A 19923-nucleotide genomic window follows, 5' to 3' on the forward strand; every position below is an offset into this window, starting at 1 on the left:
GAGTTATTGTTCACACCTTCTATGTGCAGTCCTGAGATCACTTTATTTGATTTATTAAGTTATTTGTCTTAGGGTGAACCCCAAGAAGGAACTTCGATGGCATGATGCTGAGCGTTACAGGACCCACACTGTAATCCACCAACCTTAGTTAAGCGCCAGATGTTCCTATACAATCAGTGGGGAGAGCTAGGCAGCTAAAACGGTGATCCAACAAAACCAGCTTTCTAAGCAAGGAGCTGCTTAGCAACCAATGGAAGATGCCAACTAGCCAGATGTGTCCTAAGTCAAGGCTGCAGGAAGGAGCCTAGCTCTGCTTAGTGATTCAGGAATAGGAACCTGCCTTGGGAGATGGCTTAGGTTCCTAAGGCATTTCTTGCAGGAATTAGCTTGGTGCTTGCCTCACTCCCCACAAAATGGTTGGAGGCGGAGATGGTGATGCCTCTGTTACAACTTTCACCAGGGTGTTTGCAGCAGTTATCTGGGACAGAGGCTGATTTAAGCAATAGGTTACATACCACAGTTAGTAGTTCTGTAATTTCATATCTGAGTTCCTTCAAAACTCTGGGGTGAATCTCATCTGGCCCTGGTGACTTATTACTGTTCAATTTATCAATTTGGTCCAAAACATCCTCTACTGACACCTCAATCTGGGGCAGTTCCTCAAACAGAGCTATGAACTACACATATACTTCAAATTGCAAATATCTCCTGGATTCACGGATCAAGATAAAGGGCCCACGCAGCCTGCCTGTCCCCAGCCTCCGCAACACCCAGAGACCTCTGGAGGCAGGAGCTAATGAATCCCGCTCCCCTCCTGTGCTCTGCTCTGGGGGTGAAAACGTGACCCGGGGGGATCCAGCCAGAATCTTTTTCCAACCTTGGAAATGTGTCCCACAGAGCAGCGCCCCTGCTGCCTGCCAGGGCTGTGTCTCAGCTCTGCTAGAGCGATGGCTCTCTGGTCCTCAGAGCATCTCCCCATGCTCCTGCTTCCCACCCAGACTGCTAGGAGAAGGGAAGGGAAGCGAACACTTGCTCACCAGATGCCTTGCACAGGGCACCCAGATTGACAGGGCACCTTCAGCAGGGGCTGGGAGAAAGATGGCTCTGACCCACTCTCTGAGCTTTCAGTTCCTTCTTGGGACTCCCAGCATCATCATGCCCTGGCAGAGCTCTGGGAGACAAAGACTTCACACCAAACACACAAACAAAAATATTAACAATTTATTTGTATAAAAAGAAACATTCAGGTAAAAATTTCAATGAGATATAAAAGAATCACCCAAAATCTGATTTTCCAGAAACACAAGCCCCTGCCCCTCCCCATGATCCAGAAACAAGGAGAAAATCCCTGCCAGGGCAATTATTTCAGGAATAATCCCAGTGGGTCACAATTTCATCTGAGCCCCTTCCTGAAAACAGGGATAAGGGATTCCAGCTACAGACCTTCCTTTCCATTCAGTAACACGCTCCCCCTGACAGAGAGAGCTGGGAAGGGACAGGAGAGCATCAAATAGTTATAATAATGAATGATAAAAAGCAGGGCCGGTGCAACCATTTAGGCAACCTAGGTGGTTGCCTCGGGCGCTGGGATTTGGGGGGCGCCATTTTCTTTGGCAGCGGCCGGATCTTCGGCTGCCCCGGTCGCTGCCAGCATTTAGGCGGAGGGAGCTGGGGCAGGGGAGCGCGGGGAGGCCACCTGCAGCAAGTGGGGGGGAGGGGGCGGCAAGCAGGAGAACTCCCTGCCCCAGCTCACCTCTGCCTCGTCTCCTCCCCGAGCACGGCATGGCTGCTTCACTTTTCCCGCCTCCCAGGTTGCAGCGCCAATCAGCTTAGGCGCCGCAAGCCTGGGAGGCAGGAGAAGTGAAGCAGCCACAGCGTGCTCGAGGTGCTCGTGCGCGGAGCAGGGGTGAGCTGGGGGGGGGGCTTCAGGGCAGAGGGTGGGGAGCTGCCGCAGGAGGGGAAGCGCCTCAGGGCGGGGAGGAGGGCAAGGTGAAAATTTCGCCTAGGGCGCAAAACATCCTTGCACCGGCCCTGACAAAAAGGCTGAGGTGTTTAATGCCTACTTTGCATCAGTATTCACTAGTCTGACCAGATACTTAACATAATTAATATGAACAGGAAGGGGGAAGGAATTCAAGCCAGAACAGAGAAATAACAGGTTAAAGAACAGATACAGAGGTAAGATGTACTGAAATCGGCATGGCCTGACAAAAATTGACTCTAGACTAAGGTACTTAAGTAACTAGTTGAACCAGTCTCTGAATCATTAGCGATTATCTATGAGAACTCAGAGGACGGGAGAGGTCCCAGAGCACTGGAGTAGGGAAAACACTGTAGCTGTCTTTAAAAAGGGAAACAAAGAGACCTGGAGAACTATAGACTGGTCACCCTCACTTCAACACCTGGAAAGATACTGGAACAAATTGTTAATCAGTTTGTAAGTACCTGCAGGGTAATAGGATTATAAGAAGTAACCAACATGGCTTTGTCAAGAATGAAGCACGCCAAACCAATCTAATTTCCTTCTTTGACAGGGTTACTGGTGTAGTGGCCATGGGGAACGCAGCAGATAGATCTTGATTTTAGTAAGGCTTTTAACAGTCCCCTATGACAATCTCAGAAAAACTAGAGAAATGTGGTCTAGATCAAATTACTATAAGGTGAGTACAAAACTGCTGGAAAGTTCATACTCAAAGAGTAGTTAGCAATGGTTCATTTTTAAACTACAGGGACATAGATAATGGGGCTCCTCTGGGGTCAATCATGAATCTGGTACTATTCAATACGATCATTAATCACTAGGATAATAGAGTGGAGAATAGGCTTACAACATTTGCTGATGACTCCAAGATGGGAGGAATTTCTAGCACTTTCGAGGACAGGATCAGAATTCAAAACGACCTTGACAAATTGGAGAATTGGTCTGAAATCAAGTCAGTAAAGACAAGTGCAAAATGGTACGCTTAGGAAAGAAAAAATCATTTGCTTTCTAACTATTCGGGTAGATAAGCTCTGGAATAGACCTCCAGGGGAGGCCGTGGAATCCCCATCATTGGAGGTTTTTAAGAAGAGGTTAGACAAACACCTGACAAGGGTGGTCTAGGTTTACTTGGTCCTGCCTCAGTGCAGGGAATTGGACTTGATGGCCTCTCGAGGTTCCTTCCAACCCAGGGGTGCTGGAACAATTTTTATAGAGGCGGTGCTGCGAGCCACTGAACTAAAACTATAAACCTTTTATATAACAGAAACCACTTCAAGCCAGGGTGTTTGGCAGCACCCCCAGTTCCAGCACCTATGATCCAACCCTGCATTTCTGTGATTCTACAAAACACAGTAATAACAATAATAAAAATAATGATGTTTTCCCTCCCAAGTACTTGCAGTCTCCTGAGCTACAGAACACACAGTAATTACCGGCCCCTTACAACTCTCCATGGAGTTGGACAACTATTATCTCCACAGTAGAAATGGGAGAAATGGACACAGAGAAAGGACGGGAAGTGACTGGCACTAACTCACACCCAGGAGTCCTAACTCATTTCCCCCACTCTCCCCTCTAACCACTAGACCACACTCCTAAAAGGGCATCCCCCAGAGTTCCCACCTCTCTGGGGAATCTCCACCATGAATTCCCCAGTATCCAGCAGCCCCCATCACTCATGACTGCATAGATTCCAATACACTGAGCAGTGCTCCGACATCCTGTTAGTTCAGATTGGCAGCTCTTCCTGCTTTGTAACTACAGCCCCAAAGGGCCCCTTGCTGCTTCCCTGAATAACATTCCCCTGTCCCTGCCCCGAGATGCCCTAGGAGCTGCAGAGACAACTCAGGCACAAACTGCAATGGGGCATTTTTACCTCCCTTCTAAATTGGAAAGTGCAGGTAAATCCCACAGAAATGTCCTCCACTAATCCCATCGCCTGCTCCCCTCAGACCCTGAAATCACCCAGCTCCCCAGTGCTTCCTCCTCTTCTGCCGCTGCCAACTATCCCCCACTGAAACTGGAACCTTTCATCCACTTGCTGCTTCTACACAGACCCTCCACCTATGAAGGACATTCACTCTTTGCTTCACGAGGGCACAGACCCATTGTCCCATAGTGAGAGCTCCTGCAAACTGCTAGCCTGTGTGGAGTTTCTGGTGGGACATTAGAGAGACCTTCACCTTGTAGCTTTTCCCACAGACAGAACATTTATAGTTTCTCTTTGTGTGGGCTCTCTGATGTGAAATAAGTTCTGATTTCTGCTTGAAGCTTTTCTGACAGACAGAACATTTATAGGGTGTCTTTCCAGTGTGGGTTTTCTGATGTTTAATGAGGTCAGAGCTGCTAGAGAAGTTTTCCCCACACTCAAGGCAGTTAAATGATCTCTCTGGCCTGTGTATTTTCCGGTGTGAAATGACGTGAGCCTTCCGACTGAACCCCTTCCCACACTCAGGGCAGTAATAGGGTTTTTCTCCTGTGTGGATTATCTGATGATTCATAAGGTTTGAGCTCTGCTTGAAGCTCTTCCCACACTCAAGGCATTTATAGGGCCTCTCTCCAGTATGGATCCTCTGATGTCTAATAACAGCTGAGCTGTCACTGAAGCCTTTCCCACAGTCAGGACAATTATATGGCATCTTTCCAGTGTGCATTCTCTGATGTTTAATGAGGTGTGAACTCCAAGTGAAACTTTTCCCGCACTCAAGGCAGTTATAGGGTTTCTCTCCCGTGTGGATTCGCTGATGTTTGTTTAGGTTTGAGCGTTCACTGAAGCCTTTCCCACATTCCAGGCAGTTATAAGGTCTCTCTCCTGTGTGGATTTTTTGGTGTGAAATAAGGGTTGAGCTCCGCTTGAAGCTTTTCCCGCAGTCGGGGCATTTATAGGGTTTCTCTTCTGTGTGCACTCTCTGATGCACAACAAGGGTGGAGCTCCGAGTGAAGGATTTCCCACACTCCGAGCAGTTATAGGGTCTCTCTCCTGTGTGGACTCGCCGATGAACAATCAGGGATGAGTCATTACTGAAGATTTTTCTGCACTCAGCACATTCATATGGTTTCCCTTTAGTGCAGATTCCTGGCTGGATCATGTCTTCAGGAAGGTCCTTCAAACTAACCCCTTGGTCACTGGATTTACCCTGTTGTCTCTCTCCTGAGGAGGTTCCCTGCTGCACCTCTGGCCTGTGCTGATTTTCGCAGGCTTTGCCCTGCTCAGAACTCCAGGAAACATCCCCTTCAGATCTTCCCGATAGTGTTCTCTGTGCTTCCATTTGCTCAGGACCTCCCTGATGAGGATGCTCCTCCTTGTTCTCACTCACCATCCCATCACCTGACATGACAGAGAGAGAATCCAGACAGGAGTCAGTCCCTGCGCTGGAAGAAGAGCGCAATGAAGCAGAGAAACTGCCAGCTGGCTCAGCAAGGGTTAAAGAAAGTGTTTGGGTTAAGGTAGTCCCACCCCTATACCTGCAAACAATGCCAGGACTGGAGGGAGGATAAAAGAAGGGACCCTGGTTTTGCTCAAGGCTGAAGGGATGGAGCAGTGACCTGCCAGCCAGGGCAGACACCTGGAAGCCAGCACTGGCTCCCCAACCAAGGGGAGACAGTGAATGAACCCCCAGCACCAGAGGTAACAGACTAAGCGGACCCCAGAGATATTGTGGGGCTCGTCCTCACCTTGCCTGAAGGGACCTGGGACCACACCAAGGCATGTCCCTAGACCCAAGAGGGAACCGTATGGGCAGCAAGCCACCAGCAGATTGTACTGGAGGGGCCATGTCCCAAACTGAATGGATTTGTAGGAAGAAGCCCAGGGCAGTGTTCTAACTCCCTGCCGGGAGGGATGCCAACCCCACCCTGTTCAGGGGTTGATATACACAGGGCCATGGGCTGGGACCCTGTGGAGAGGGAGGGCCTGGGTGTCCCTTACCCCTCCCCTGACCTTAAAGACAAAGTACCCAGCCCAGTAGGGGACTGAGAGCCTGGCAATCTAACTACTAGGCTGCCCAACCACCCGAGCCCCTGTTACAAATGGGAATCTCAGAAAGTGGAACAGGAAAGGGGGGAACAAATTAAAATATCTGTTGGGATACCTGAAAACTCAGGATTCTAAATCCTTCCCAACACATTTCCGGGGGCTTTGTGAGAATCTCAGCTGTTTAGACATAAGAGAGCCACCTCTCCCTGGCAGCCGCAGCCCTGGAGCTGGGGAAAGTCACCTCTTTCTCTGGCCGCTGCAGCCCTGCATGATCCAAATTCGCCCCACCCCCTCTTCTCACCCCACTGCCTCCTCCCACCTACCCTCTATTCCCCCCAAGGCCACCACCTCACCTTAAATGTGCATCTTCTCCAGGGTCCAGGTACTTATTTAGTGGAGCCACACCTGCACGGCTACACTAATTAGATGGGTGGCCCTTCATTCTCTTGTGTGTGGCTGCCCAGGTACACACCTTACAGGGAACTATCCGCAGACCACCTGAATGGAGCTCGCGGACCACTGGTGGTCCATGGACCACAGTTTGAGAACCTCTGATCTAGACCATCCCTGACAGATGTCTGGAGATTTTTAAGAGACAGTTAGACAATGATGGAGAGTGCACAACTTCCCTAGGCAATTTATTCCAGTGGTTAACTACCCTGAAAGTTAAGAAGTTTTTTCCTAATGTCCAACCTAAACCTCCCTTGCTGCAATTTAAGCCCATTGCTTCTTGTCCTAGCCTCAGAGGTTAGAGAGAACAATTTTTCTCCCTCCTCCTAGTATCAACCTTTATTTACTCAGTCATCTCTTCTCCAGACCAAGCAAACCTATTTTTATTCCCTCAATCTTTCCTCATAGGTCATGTTTTCTAGAACTTTAATAATTTTTGTGGCTTTTCTCTGGGCATTCTTCAATTTGTCCACATCTTTTCTGAAATGTGCTGCACAGAGCTGAGCACAATACTCCAGTTGAGCCTAATCAGCGCAGAGTAGGGAAGAAGAATTACTTCCCATGTCTTGCTTACAACATTCCTGCTAATACATCGCAGAATGATGTGCTTGTTTTGGTTTTCTTTGCAGCAATATTATACTGTTGACTCATTTAGCTTGTGATCCACTATGACCCCCAGATCCCTTTCCACAGTACTCCTTCCTTGCTAGTCATTTCCCATTTTGTACATGTGAGACTGATTGTTCCTTCCTAAATGGAGCACTTTGCATTTGTCCTTACTGAATTTCATTCTATTTACTTCAGACCAATTCTCCTGTTTGTCCAGATCACTTTGAATTGTAATCCTATCCTCCAAAGCACTTGCAACTCCTCTCAGTTTGGAACTGTCTACAAACTTTATGAGTACTCTCTATGCCATTATCTAAACCATTGATGAAGATACTGCATGGAACCAGACACAGAGCTGATCCCTGCGGAACCCCACTCAACATGCCCTTCCAGCTTGGGTGAGAACCACTGATAGCTACTCTCTGAATGGCTTTCCAATCAGTTACGCACCCACCTTATAGTAGCTCCATCTAGGTTGTATTTCCCCAGTTTCTTTATGAGAAGGTTGTGTGAGACCGTATCAAAAGTCTTACTACAGTCAAGATATACCACATCAATGGCAGACGGCTTCTGCGTCTGTTTAACCAATTCCTCACCTGTGTGGCAGTTTCTCTGGATCTCCCTCTCCTCAGAGTCCTGGAGATCTTGGACCCATGTCTCCTCCCTGGGAGATCACAACAAGTTTGGGAATGGGAAATCCTGCTCCAGGCAAAGAAAACACATGAGACCAAGATTTTACTTATTCTAAGACACGGTTGCTTCCAGATGTGCTAGCTGGGTGGGTGTGACATAGCAAGGGTCCAATCCAGACTAATGAGCAGCTTTATAACCTTGGGTGCCTTACAATGCATTGCTGAAGTGGCGCCCACCAGGGCCATACACAAACAGCCTACCAGCATGCAAACCACACTCAGAGAGAGAGTGAGTGTGAGTGAGTGAGTGTGTGTAACTGCAGCCTTCCAGGCACACTTGGGTTACACTCTGACTCTCACCAGCCTTGGTTATACTTCAGTATGACCCTCACACACACCCAGTCTTAGATTTCCCCATGAAATGTATGTTCTGTACTATCCAGCCCTCTCCAGGACAACACAAATAAAATAAGTCCTTTATTCCTTAAAGGAATAATATGACTGCTTATTATTTTAAATAAAGTGAATACTTGAGGCATAAAAGTGAGAAATGACTACAAGAAAAATAAAGAGAAGATACTTTCTCACATCTAACAAGGAGACAAAGTCTGTGTGGAAGGATTTTCTCTGCTGCTTTTTACCTCACCTGTTTGCACTCCCTTTATCTCCCTTCCTGCTTGATGACTCTAGTTACTACTTAAATAAGGGGGAGGGATAGCCCAGTGGTTTGAGACTTGGCCTGCTAAACCCAGGGTTGTGAGTTCAATCCTTGAGGGGGCCATTTAGGGATGGGGGTGGGAATTCTTGTCAAGGACAGTACTTGGTCCTGCTGTGAAGCAGGGGACTGGACTCAATGACCTTTCAAGGTCATGGGGTAGGCTCCCAGAGAGGAGGAGGGCATGCAGGAACTGAGGAGATGAAACTTCTGGAGGAGCCTAGGCAGGAGAGATGGATGGGGGCTAAACCAATTGGGAAGCAGGAAACTTCTGGGATGGGAATTAAAAATACAGGAGAGATGTTTTCCACCTAAACCAGGGAAAGCCTACTGCTGCAGCTAAACATTAAAAAGTTTGTAGGCGCTGGAGAGAAGAGGAGATGATGACAGGGACAGTACAGGTTCTAGTCAGAGGCAGAGCAGATTAGAGAAGGAGAGGGAGATCGGGATGAAATGAGGACTGAAAAATAAAAGAAGGATGATCAGAAAAAGGCAGGCTAATAAGAAAAGACAAGTTTTAAAGTGAAAAAAAGAATAAAGCAAAGCAGGAAAAATTTTTAAAAATAAAGTCTACAGAATTTGATAAAGGAGGATAAATATATAATGTGATAAACAGAAATTTGAAATTGGAGGGAGGAGTGATAATAATAGGGACACAATCATACACATGTGACACAATAATTCCAAGACACAATCATGCAGGGTACAATGGGTGGCAGGGACAGAACAGGAATTAAAGGGAAGGAGAACAAAATCATTAAAAATCCAGTGTAGATTCAAATGAAGTAAAATCTAGAAATCTCATGCTCTAGTAAAAATAAAATTAGAACATATAAATTCCATCTAGTGAAATTAATAAAAGGGACAGGAGTAGGAAAGATATAAGGAGGATCTAAATAAGAGAAATTAGAACCTATAATAATTATGATGAGAATAAATTAAGAAAGAACTTAATAATAGTGACAGAAGGACAAAAACAGAGAGATAAAAAAAGATAAAATTTCAAAATTAACTGAAAACTTAAAGATGGATGAAATTCAGCTAAGAGATGCAAGGCTAGCAGGGAATCTTAGGGCTGAGGAGAGAGAGAGGAAAGAGGAGGGGAGGAGATAGTGAGCGGAATAATAGGGACCATAAAACAATGGCATTCAAAACAAAAAGGACTGAAGTGATACAATCCTGGATGACCAAAATAAACTTTTCCAACAAAGGATCCCAGAAAAAAGGGGAACTGGCCAAAAATAAGGAAAAGTGTTAGAAAAAAGTTAAAAGGAAATCCAAAAAAAAAAAACACCATAATAGAAAGACTTTTAAATACCCATAAACTTCAAATAATAAAAAAATTAAAAGAAAAGACTTCAATGTAAAGGTAAAAAAAAGAAAAAAAAAAGAAGAACTAAAAAAGAAAGAAAAAAAAAAAGACTTCCTAAAAAGTGAAAGTGAAGCAAAAGACAGAAAAACAAAAAAAAAGGACAAAAAAAAACAAAAGCAAAAAAAAATAATGAAAAAAGAAAAAGAGAAAGTTAAAAAAAGCCAAAAAAAAAAGTGAAAAAAAAAAAAAATCAATAACAACAAAAATAACAAAAAAACACTAGAAGCAGAGTAAAATATAACAGACAAAAATAAAAAGAATAATGATAAAAATGAAAAATGATAAATGGATAAAAAACTAAAACTTAAAGATGATAAAGATGGATTCGAGAAACTGAGTGATTCTTTGCCTCAGTTGATTCCTGAGAATGAAAATCAGAGGAACAAACCTGAGGAAAATTCACAGAACTGTCACAGGAGAGGACTCAAGTAGAGGAGGTTTTGGAATTAATTGATAAAAAGAATAATAACAAGTCTCAACCAAAACAAGTGAACCCACAAGTTCTGAAAGAACTCCATGAGTTCTAACTTTTAACTATTAACTTAACTTCAACTATTAACTATTATTTGTAACCTTTCCTAATTTTTGGCTTCGTAACTTAGCTAATAAAGGGCTCTAGGGTAAAAGGAAGTCTAAAATCGGCCGGGCAAATATTAAGAAACAAATAAAGTGAATAAAAACGTCAGAAACATATAAAAAAAATAAACAAATCAAAAAAAATAAAAAACATCTATAAAAACATAAGTCTGAGCAATAGTCAACTTCTACTAATCTAAAGGAAATCTCTGTGTGGACAGTCAGGACAGGGTCCAAGTGGGGGGTGGAAACAAGGGGGACAAGGTAGGTTCAAGTACTTAGATTTTCAGATTACCTTGACAACTTCCTAACCAAAGGCTCTTTTCATGGATTGGAAAGTGGATGAAAAAAGGAAAGGTTTCATGGATTGAGTGGTAAATAAAGGACAAGGGAGAGGGGGGTAGGAGGGTGGTAATAGAATCAGTATAGGACCAATCCTATTCAATTTCCTATTTATTCAATTTCTTCAGAAAGGACAGTGAGAATAAATAAATGAAGTGAGGTGGCAGGTACTAAACTACTCAAGGAAGATAAACTATACTAGAGACTAAGAAGAAAAACTAGATACAAAAAAAGAAGATGAGACAGCAAAAAACAAAAAAAAAAAATTTGGATACAATAAACAAAATAAATGCAAATTGGATAAAATAAACCATAAGTAAAACAAAATAACCCCAACTACAAATACAACAACATGGAAGCTAGATCTTGTCAGGAAAGAATCTAGGAGTTCTCGTGGATAGTTCTCTGAAGATGTCAGTTCTCAAAAAATGTCACAGGATGGTCAAAAAAAAAAAAAGGGTTAGGAAGGAGGGGAAAAGGAATAAGAGAGAGAATATAGACTTATAATATATTATTATATATATATAATCCATGGTACCCACACTACTCCTGTGTGAGATGTCTCCTCTCCTCAAAAAAAAAAAGAAAAGAAAAGAGAAAAAAAAGAAAGAAAAAGATAAAAAAAAATTATTAGGTTTAGAGAAGGAGGAAAGTGAGGAAGACTCTAGTTTAAAAAGAGAGAGAAGAAGGGGAAAGAAGAAGGGAAGGGATATAAATATATGAGTGATATTGTGATGGATAAAGTGGATAAGGAAAAGTTATTACTTATTTACTTAAACTAGGGGTCACCAACAAATGAAAAAGGCATAGCAGCATAAAAAAATAAAAAAAATAAATCTTCTTTCTTCTTCACTTCACGTCAACTTGTTGAACTCCCTGAGAGGTTGTGAGAGCTGAGAAGGCTAGGAATATAATAATGTTTAAGGGGGGACTGATGATTCATTGGTGCTAAGTCCATAAATAGCCAGGATAGGTAATGGGTAGAATGGTGTCCCCTAGCCTCCTCTTGTCAGGGGGATGAGATGGGAGAGAGGAGAGATGATTTGATCATTGCCTGGTTGTTTCCCTCCCTCAGGGGCTGCATTAGCCACTGGCACTGGTAGTAGACAGATACTGGGCTAGATGGACCTTTGGTCTGACCCGGTACGGCCTTTCTTATGTTCTTATGTTCTTAAGGTCCCTTCCAGCTCTATGAGATAGGCATATCTCCATATATTAAATGCTAATGAAGCAGAGCACACTGTTTAGGACAGACTGGTTTGCCAACTTCTGCTATGGTTTGGAACATGTGTTAACAACATCCTACAGGAAAATCTTAATTTTACATACAATGTTGCCACATCTTTTATCAGGACAACACTGACCACCAAATTATGAACTTTCAAAAGAGACCTCAAAAGTTATACTTTGTACAAAAAGTATTCAGTAGGGTGCAGGGTATGAATACAGGAGTGTATTCCATCACTTGTATAAACCAAAGGGATTGGAAACCGTTCCTGGAGACCCTTTGAGGAGGTCAGATGGTTCCTTGGAGACTTGAGGTTCCTCCCTTCCGGAGATTCAGGGTCCTCCACATACCGAGGGATGTTATGACCCAGGCACAGCACAGGTCTTGAACCTCTTATCCGCTCTTCTAGCCCTGACCAGTCACAGGCAGGGCTGGAAATTAGCCCTCCCCACAGAAAGCAGAGAACTTCCCTAGGGAGCTGGGAAATTTCCCAGAGCTTTCGTTAAAAACCACACACAATTTCTGCTGTAAAAGTGCAATGCCAGATTCTGGTGATTTTTATCACAAGTCTCATGATATTTAGTTGGGATTTCAGTCCAAAACTCGCACATTTTCCCTTGTGAGACCTGGCTGCCATTTCCCATTATTGGGGGAGGGAGAAGCTGAAGTCAAATGACCCTTAATCAAGATGGCCACTATTTCCCTACAGATTTGGCATGTGGAAGTGAGGCTGCCCCCAATAAAGATAGCCACCAACTGCCCTTGTTTCCAATGTGAATGATATCAGGCTCTTCTCAAGGAATATGGCTGGAGCTCTGGACAGGAAACTCAAGAGGAAAAGTGGAAATATGGGGAGCTATAGGGACTCTAAGGGGGGTCCAGGAGGATATGTGGGGGACAAAGAAGTTGAGGGGATTCAGCCAGCAGAAGGCTGAGCAGGTGCAGGAGAATAGAGAGTGCAGGGCATGTGGGACAGTAGCTGTGAGTGTGGGGTCAGCTGTGATCAATGGCTCCATGTCTAGTTGGCAGCTGGTTTCAAGTGGAGTGCCCCAAGGGTCGGTCCTGGGGCCGGTTTTGTTCAATATCTTCATTAATGATCTGGAGGATGGTGTGGACTGCACTCTCAGCAAGTTTGCAGATGACACTAAACTGGGAGGACTGGTAGATACGCTGGAGGGTAGGGATAGGATACAGAGGGACCTAGACAAATTAGAGGATTGGGCCAAAAGAAATATGATGAGGTTCTCAACAAGGACAAGTGCAGAGTCCTGCACTTAGGACGGAAGAATCCCATTCACTGTTACAGACTAGAGACCAAATAGCTAGGAAGCAGTTCTGCAGAAAAGAACCTGGGGTTACAGTGGACCAGAAGCTGGATATGAGTCAGCAGTGTGCCCTTGCTGCCAAGAAGGCTAACGGCATTTTGGGCTGTATAAGTAGGGGCATTGCCAGCAGATCAAGGGATGTGATCATTCCCCTCTATTCGACATTGGTGAGGCCTCATCTGGAGTAGTGTGTCCAGTTTTGGGCCCCACATTACAAGAAGGATGTGGAAAAATTGGAAAGAATCCAGCAGAGGGCAACAAAAGTGATTAGGGGGCTGGAGCACATGACTTATGAGGAGAGGCTGAGGGAACTGAGATTGTTTTGTTTACAGAAGAGAAGAATCGGGGGAGGGGGTATTTGATAGTTGCTTTCAACTACCTGAAAGGGAGTTCCAAAGAGGATGGATCTAGACTGTTCTCAGTGGTACCAGATGACAGAACAAGGAGTAATGGTCTCAAGTTGCAGTGGGGGAGGTTTAGGTTGGATATTAGGAAACACTTTTCACTAGGATGGTGGTGATGCACTGGAATGGGTTACCTAGGGAGGTGGTGGAGTCCCCTTCCTTAAAGGTTTTTAAGATCAGGCTTGACAAAGCCCTGGCTGGGATGATTTAGTTGGGCATTGGTCCGGCTTTGAGCAGGGGGTTGGACTAGATGACCTCCTGAGGTCCCTTCCAACCCTGATATTCTATCATTCTATGAGAGGTGGGAAACTGTAAAGGGAAAAGCAGGTGACTATAGGGGCATGAGAGAAAAGGAGAGTTTGGGGGAGAAATCTGGCTGAGGTAAAGAGGAAACAGAGTCGTGATTAAGCAGGGGGATGGAGAAGTCAGAAAGGTAAATCCCAGCAGTAGGGAGGCCACTTTTCCATGTACACTGTTGTAGGGAGAGTTGTGTCGATGCACTGTGAATTGCCTACATACCTATGCTAGGGGCCTGGGTAAAAAACCAAGAGAAACTGAAATTACTCATTTATGAGCACAAATTTGATCTAGGGGTACATCCAGACTACCCACCGGATTGGCGGGTAGCGATTGATTTATCGGGGATCAATATATCGCATCTCATCTAGACGCAATATATAGATCCCCGAACGCGCTCCAGTCGACTCCGGAACTCCACCAGGGCGAGTGGCGGTAGTGGAGTCGACAGGGGCACCGTGGCCGTCAATCCCGCGCCATGAGGACAAGAGATAAGTCGAAATAAGATACGCCGACTTCAGCTATGGTATTCCCATAGCTGAAGTTGCGTATCTTACATCGACACCACCACTCCCAGTGTAGACCAGGCCTAGATGGTGTTACTGAAACTGGTGGGATGATTCACATGTTAAGATCAATGGTTAAAATCTATTTAGGAAGGACTGAGTAGGCAGAAGCAGAGGGGGCATGGCACTGTCACAAATGGCATCATCTGTTTCTGAGTCACCAACAACTCAGTGCAAATGATCTTTAATGCTTACAGATGAGTGTACTAACAGATAAAGCACAAGATGAGGTACTAGTTGGTGTCTGCTACAGACTACCAAATCACATTTAAGGAACAGGATGAATGGCTCCACAAGCATCTATCTATAACATGTAGGGAAGAAAGCTATGTGATCATGAGGAACTTTAATCTGAGTGACACAGGCTGCAGTTCTCATGCTACCAGTACTAAAGTGTCATGAGAATTTCTAATTTATACACGACAATTTACTCACTCAAAAAGTGTTGCATCCAACATGAGGGAATTCTAGCTTCTTGACAGATAATTTCCTCTTCATCCCAGCACTAACAATTAGTGGTTACAAACAGAAGAAAGTTCAAACCAGTTATATAGAACTCTTTCTCTCCTTGATGCTTTTAGTTTCGCAAAGCTGAAGATGGTTATGAGCCATATCAGCTGGTAACAAGAATTTAAACAGAAAAATGTGAATGACAATGGGAAACTGATTAGAAATATTTTACTAGATGGGCAAAAAGCCACAATCCCAAAATCGAGAAAGAAGGCTACACTGGTTTAAAAAGGAACTGCCTGGCTTAGCAGGGAAGTGAGAGTATTTTTGAAAACTGAAATATACACATACATACACAACAAATGGTGAAACAGGGCGGCTGATAGCAATTAATATGTTAGAATTGTATTTAATTAATAAGGGAAGCAAAGGTACATAGGGAGAACTCTATGATCAGAATAGTTAAGGACAATAAGGAGTTTTTAAAGCTTACAAGGAAGAAAAGCAATCCTATCAATGTTATTAGTCCATTGCTATATGGAAATAGCAGTCAATAATAATACAGAGAAGGCAGAAGTGTTCAATAAATATTTTTCTTCCATATTTGGAAAAAAGCTGATGATATATTCATATCATCTGATGATGATAAAATACTGTCCACTTTAACAATGGACAGTATTTTAGCAGCTATTAAAGCTATTAAAGTTAGACATTTTAAAATCAGCACATCTGATTTGATTTAAAAAAAAAAAAAAAAGCTTGGAGCAGTGGAGAAGTTCCAAAGGACTGGAAGGAAACTAATGTTGTGCCAATATTATAAAAGAGTAAATGGGATGACCTGGGTAATTATAGGCCAGTCCTAGGAAAAACAATGGAACAGCTGATGTGGGAATGGATTTCTACAGAATTAGAGGAGAGTAATATAATTAATGTCCATCAACATGGATTTATGGGAAACAGATCTTGTCAAACTTAGGATTTTGTTGATGATTACAAGTTTGATTGATCAAGGTAACCGTGTTAATGTTGTATACTTGACTTCTGCAAGTCATTCAACTTGATACCACATGACATTTTGATTAAGAAATTAGAATGATACAAAAATCAACATGGCACATTAAATAGATTAAACACTGGCTAACTGTATAATGTCTCTTTAAACAAAAGCTAACACTTGTAACACGTGTTTTCTGTCTGATATGTACCAGACAAGGATTTGTGAACTCGTGAGAAATTAATAAATAAACAGTTAAAAAAATAAACTGGTTAACTGATAAGTCTCAAAATGTAAATGGGGAATCGCCAGAGGACGGATGTGTTTCTAGTGGAATCCCACAGTGGCTAGTTCCTGGCCCTATGCTATTTAACATTTTTATCAATGACTTGGAAGAAAACAAAATTATTATTGATGAAGTTTGCAGAAGACACAAAGGTTGGACGAGTGGTAAATAATAAAGAGGACTGGTCATTTTACAGAGATTTGGATCACTTGGCAAACTAGATGTCTTCCAACAAGATGTGTTTCCCTACAGCCACATATAAACTCCCACATCTAGGAACAAAGCAGGCAGTATTTGCAAAATGAGATACTCTTTCAGAGTCACTGCTCCCCAGGATAAAGATTTGAGGCTCACGGTAGATAATCAACTGAACCTGAGTTCCCAGGGTGACGCTGCACCTGAAGGATCACATTAGCCCTTTTAACGTATAAACAGGGGAAACCTGAATAGGAATGGAAAGGTTATATTACCTCGCTGTGTGTTACTGGTGCAACTGCTACTTGACTACTATGTACTGTTCTGGTATCCTCAGTTCAAGAATGATGCTGAAAAATTGGAAAGGACTCAAACAACCACAAGAATGATTAAAGGATTGGAAAACCTGCCTTATATTGACAGACCCAAGGAGCTCAATCCATTTAGCTTATCAAACAAATGATTAAGTGGTGAGGTGATCTCCATCTACCAGTACTCATATGGGGCACTTCAATCTAGCAGACAAAAGTACATCAAGATACAGTGCCTGGAAGCTGAAATTCAGGGTATGTCTAGTCTAGACAAGATAAATCGATCCCCGAGAACTCTCCCATCGACTCCTTTACTCCAGCACCACGAGAAGCGTAAGCAGAGTCGACAGGAGAGTGGCAGCAGTCAACTCACTGCAGTGAAGAAACCACGGTAAGTCGATCTAAGTACATCGACTTCAGCTTCGTTATTCACGTAGCTGAAGTTGCGTAACTTAGATTGATCCCCTCCCCCAGTGTAGACCAGGGCTAAGACTAGAAATTAGGTGCAAACTTTCTACCAGAGAGGGCAATTAAGCATTGGGAAAAACTTACCAAGGGTTGCAGTGGATTCTCCATTACTGCAAATTTTAAAATCAAGATCAGATGTTTTTCTAAAAGATCCACTCTACTTCAACCAGGAATTAATACAGGGAAGTCCTATGGCCTGCGTTACACAGAAGGTCTAAGTAGATGATCACAATGGTCCATTATGGCCTCAGAACTTATGAATCTATGCCTGTCTCTTGACTTTCTGGAGTGACTCTTGGCTTCAGAGTTCTGTGGGTTGGTAGTAGGTCTTTGATAAACCCCTGAATGTGTGGCTGTTTCCTCATAGTGGGTAATTTCTAACTCTTCCTGCTGGGCCTTTCCCACATCTTCCAGCTCCATGTTAAAGAGAACGTAGCATCCCTATAAACAGTTTGTTAGCCCTCACCATGTTCTAGTTTTAGAAAGCTCCAAAAACCTGTCAGAATGTAGTTAGGCTTTGGATATCTGCACTAGTTAAATAAGTATGGTTATTTGGAACTCAACTGTACCTGGGGTTTCTACAAGTTTGTTTTTGTTGTGTAAAGAGCAAAAAAGACAACAATTGGTTATGGGATGGGATCGGAACCCAGGGATAGAGTAGAATAGACAATGACTCTGGAGACCCAGTGGAAGTGAAACGAAAAGGAAATCACAGCCTGCAATTACTGGGACTGTCAGTAAACTGTAAACTTACCGGGGAGAGAAAAAAGAGTTAATATGTCTGAATGTTTGGAGAAAATGGACTTGTTTGTTAGCTCAATAGAGGACTGGGCTTCATCTATCAATGAACTAGAACAGTATCTAATCACTAACTACCTGAGGAGAAAAAGATGGTGGTTTTATTAAGTGTAATGGAGGGGCACAAAGTGTCCCTGGCATGAGAGGGAAATCAGGGACACTGGTAGGGACCCCCACACCTGCTACCTGATAATTGCTTACCTGTGCCTGTTACACTGCAGACATTTCACTTCACTATCCCCAGGGAGAGTGGGAAAACGTGGAATGAAACCTGGATGTTATTTTCCAGCCTGTCAGGGTGAAAAGGGCAGAGGGAAAGTTTCAGAAGGGGGCTTTAGACACTGGTTCATCCCCCTCCCCTTCCCTGCAAACAGATGTTCTGCATTCTGCCACACTGCAAAAACACAGGGGCATTTTTCTAAACCCTCCTAGAACCAAATACTAGAAAAGAACAAAATCAAAGCAGCTGCCAGGGCCGGCTCTACTGTTTTCACTGTCCCAAGCAGCGTGCCAAATTGCCGCCGTGGACAGCGGAGGTCGTCAGTGTGCCGTTAGGGCGGCACACACATTTCCGTGGTAGCTTCTGTCTTCAGCCGGAAGACAGAAGCTGCGCCGCCGCAGACAGCTGAACATGGAAGCTGCCACCGAATTGCTGGCGCGGCGGAAATGCGCATGCCGACTGAACGGCACACGGACTGTCCCCACCATCCGTGGCGGCAATTCGGCGCGCTGCTTGGGGGCAAAAACACAGGGACTGCCTCCCCTTGCAGATTGACACCCCAAGTACCTGCTTGGCATGCTGGTGCCTGGAGCCGGCCCTGGCAGCTGCCTTGGGGTTCCCCCTGACATTGTCACCCAGGGCAGTAGCAGGGATTAGGCAGAGGTAGGAACTGACTTTTCCTGCCTCAGTTCCTTGTGTTCTGCAATGAGAAGTGAATCTAAAGTCAACAGACTTGGGCACGTTTGGGAGCCTGTAACTTCTCTCCCCACTTGCTTCTCCTTTCCACACTTTTTTCTCACCCTTTCACTCTCCTTCCCCACTGTGGACAGGAGATCTGGTTGCTGTTTTCCTGCAGCCATGTGTACTCTGCAGAGCTTATGCACGCTTAGACCTTTAGGGTAGACGTAGCAGGAGTATTTCTTCCGGTGCAGGAACATCACTTCTCTTGACAGCCGGGCCGACAGAACCACTTTGTCGGCAGAGCTGTGTCTACCCTGGGGGTTTTCTCGGCCTGGATATGTTGGTCCGGGGTGTGGAAGAACCCACACAGCTGTGTCACTGCGAGCTGGATCAGCAGGCGCTCAGGGGGGGCAGAGCCGGGGAGGGGGAAATCAGGGATCGCAGCAGCTCTGGGACTCGCAGACCCCCGCCCCCCGCCCCCCGGGAGCAGAGCTGGTGGGAGGACGGGCCGGTGGTACAGAGTCACTTTCCTGCCCGGCCCCAGCCCTTCCCCCGGGTCTCGCCCCTCACCTGCAGGCTCCGGCTCAGGGGCTGGTGGCGGCAGAGCCCGGGGCTGCCCCCGGAGAGAGTCTCCCCGGCTGAGCACAGAGGGGGGTTAGTGCAGGTCTCTCCCCGCACACACCCCGCTGCGGAGCAGCAGCGGCTCAGCCCGGGCTCCCGACTCTCAATGGAGCGATGGAAGCGGCGGCAGCAGCAGCGTCTGCGCCACCTGACCCAGGAAGCTCAAATTGCAAATCTCCCGGATCCTTTGGCGGCCCGAGTTAAAGGGCCCGCGCAGCCTGCCCGTCCCCAGCCTCCGCAACACCCAGAGCCCTCTGGTGGCAGGAGCTAATGAATCCCGCTCCCCTCCTGCGCTCTGCCCTGGGGTTAAACACGTGGCTCAGGAGGGATCTGGACAGAATCTTTTTCCAACCCTGGAAACGTGTCCCACAGAGAATCATCCCCCATTGCCCGCCAGGGCTGTGTCTGAGCTCCGGGGTCTCTCAT

At 45.0% G+C, this 19923-nt stretch overlaps 1 protein-coding gene across 5 annotated transcripts; it reads right to left on the reverse strand.

Moving 5' to 3' along the window:
- Positions 1 to 1943: 1943 nt before the first annotated feature.
- LOC120383025 (zinc finger protein 239-like) lies at positions 1944 to 19632 on the reverse strand. 5 transcript variants are annotated; one of them, XM_039500647.1, is made up of 5 exons: positions 18996 to 19283; positions 18177 to 18265; positions 14909 to 14978; positions 7613 to 7715; positions 1944 to 5309 (listed from the first exon to the last, which is right to left on the reverse strand). In XM_039500647.1, exon 5 carries the CDS (start codon positions 5299 to 5301, stop codon positions 4120 to 4122), a length of 1182 nt encoding a protein of 393 aa, XP_039356581.1. In that variant the 5' UTR covers positions 5302 to 5309; positions 7613 to 7715; positions 14909 to 14978; positions 18177 to 18265; positions 18996 to 19283; the 3' UTR covers positions 1944 to 4119. The 5 variants fall into 5 exon arrangements, with proteins under 5 accessions (XP_039356581.1, XP_039356580.1, XP_039356579.1 ...); XM_039500646.1 differs by lacking the exons at positions 14909 to 14978; positions 18996 to 19283 and adding an exon at positions 19447 to 19632; XM_039500645.1 differs by lacking the exon at positions 14909 to 14978.
- Positions 19633 to 19923: the final 291 nt, after the last annotated feature.

The sequence above is a fragment of the Mauremys reevesii genome, linkage group 15 (assembly GCF_016161935.1).
Source record: "Mauremys reevesii isolate NIE-2019 linkage group 15, ASM1616193v1, whole genome shotgun sequence".
In the NCBI taxonomy this organism is placed as follows: domain Eukaryota; kingdom Metazoa; phylum Chordata; order Testudines; family Geoemydidae; genus Mauremys; species Mauremys reevesii.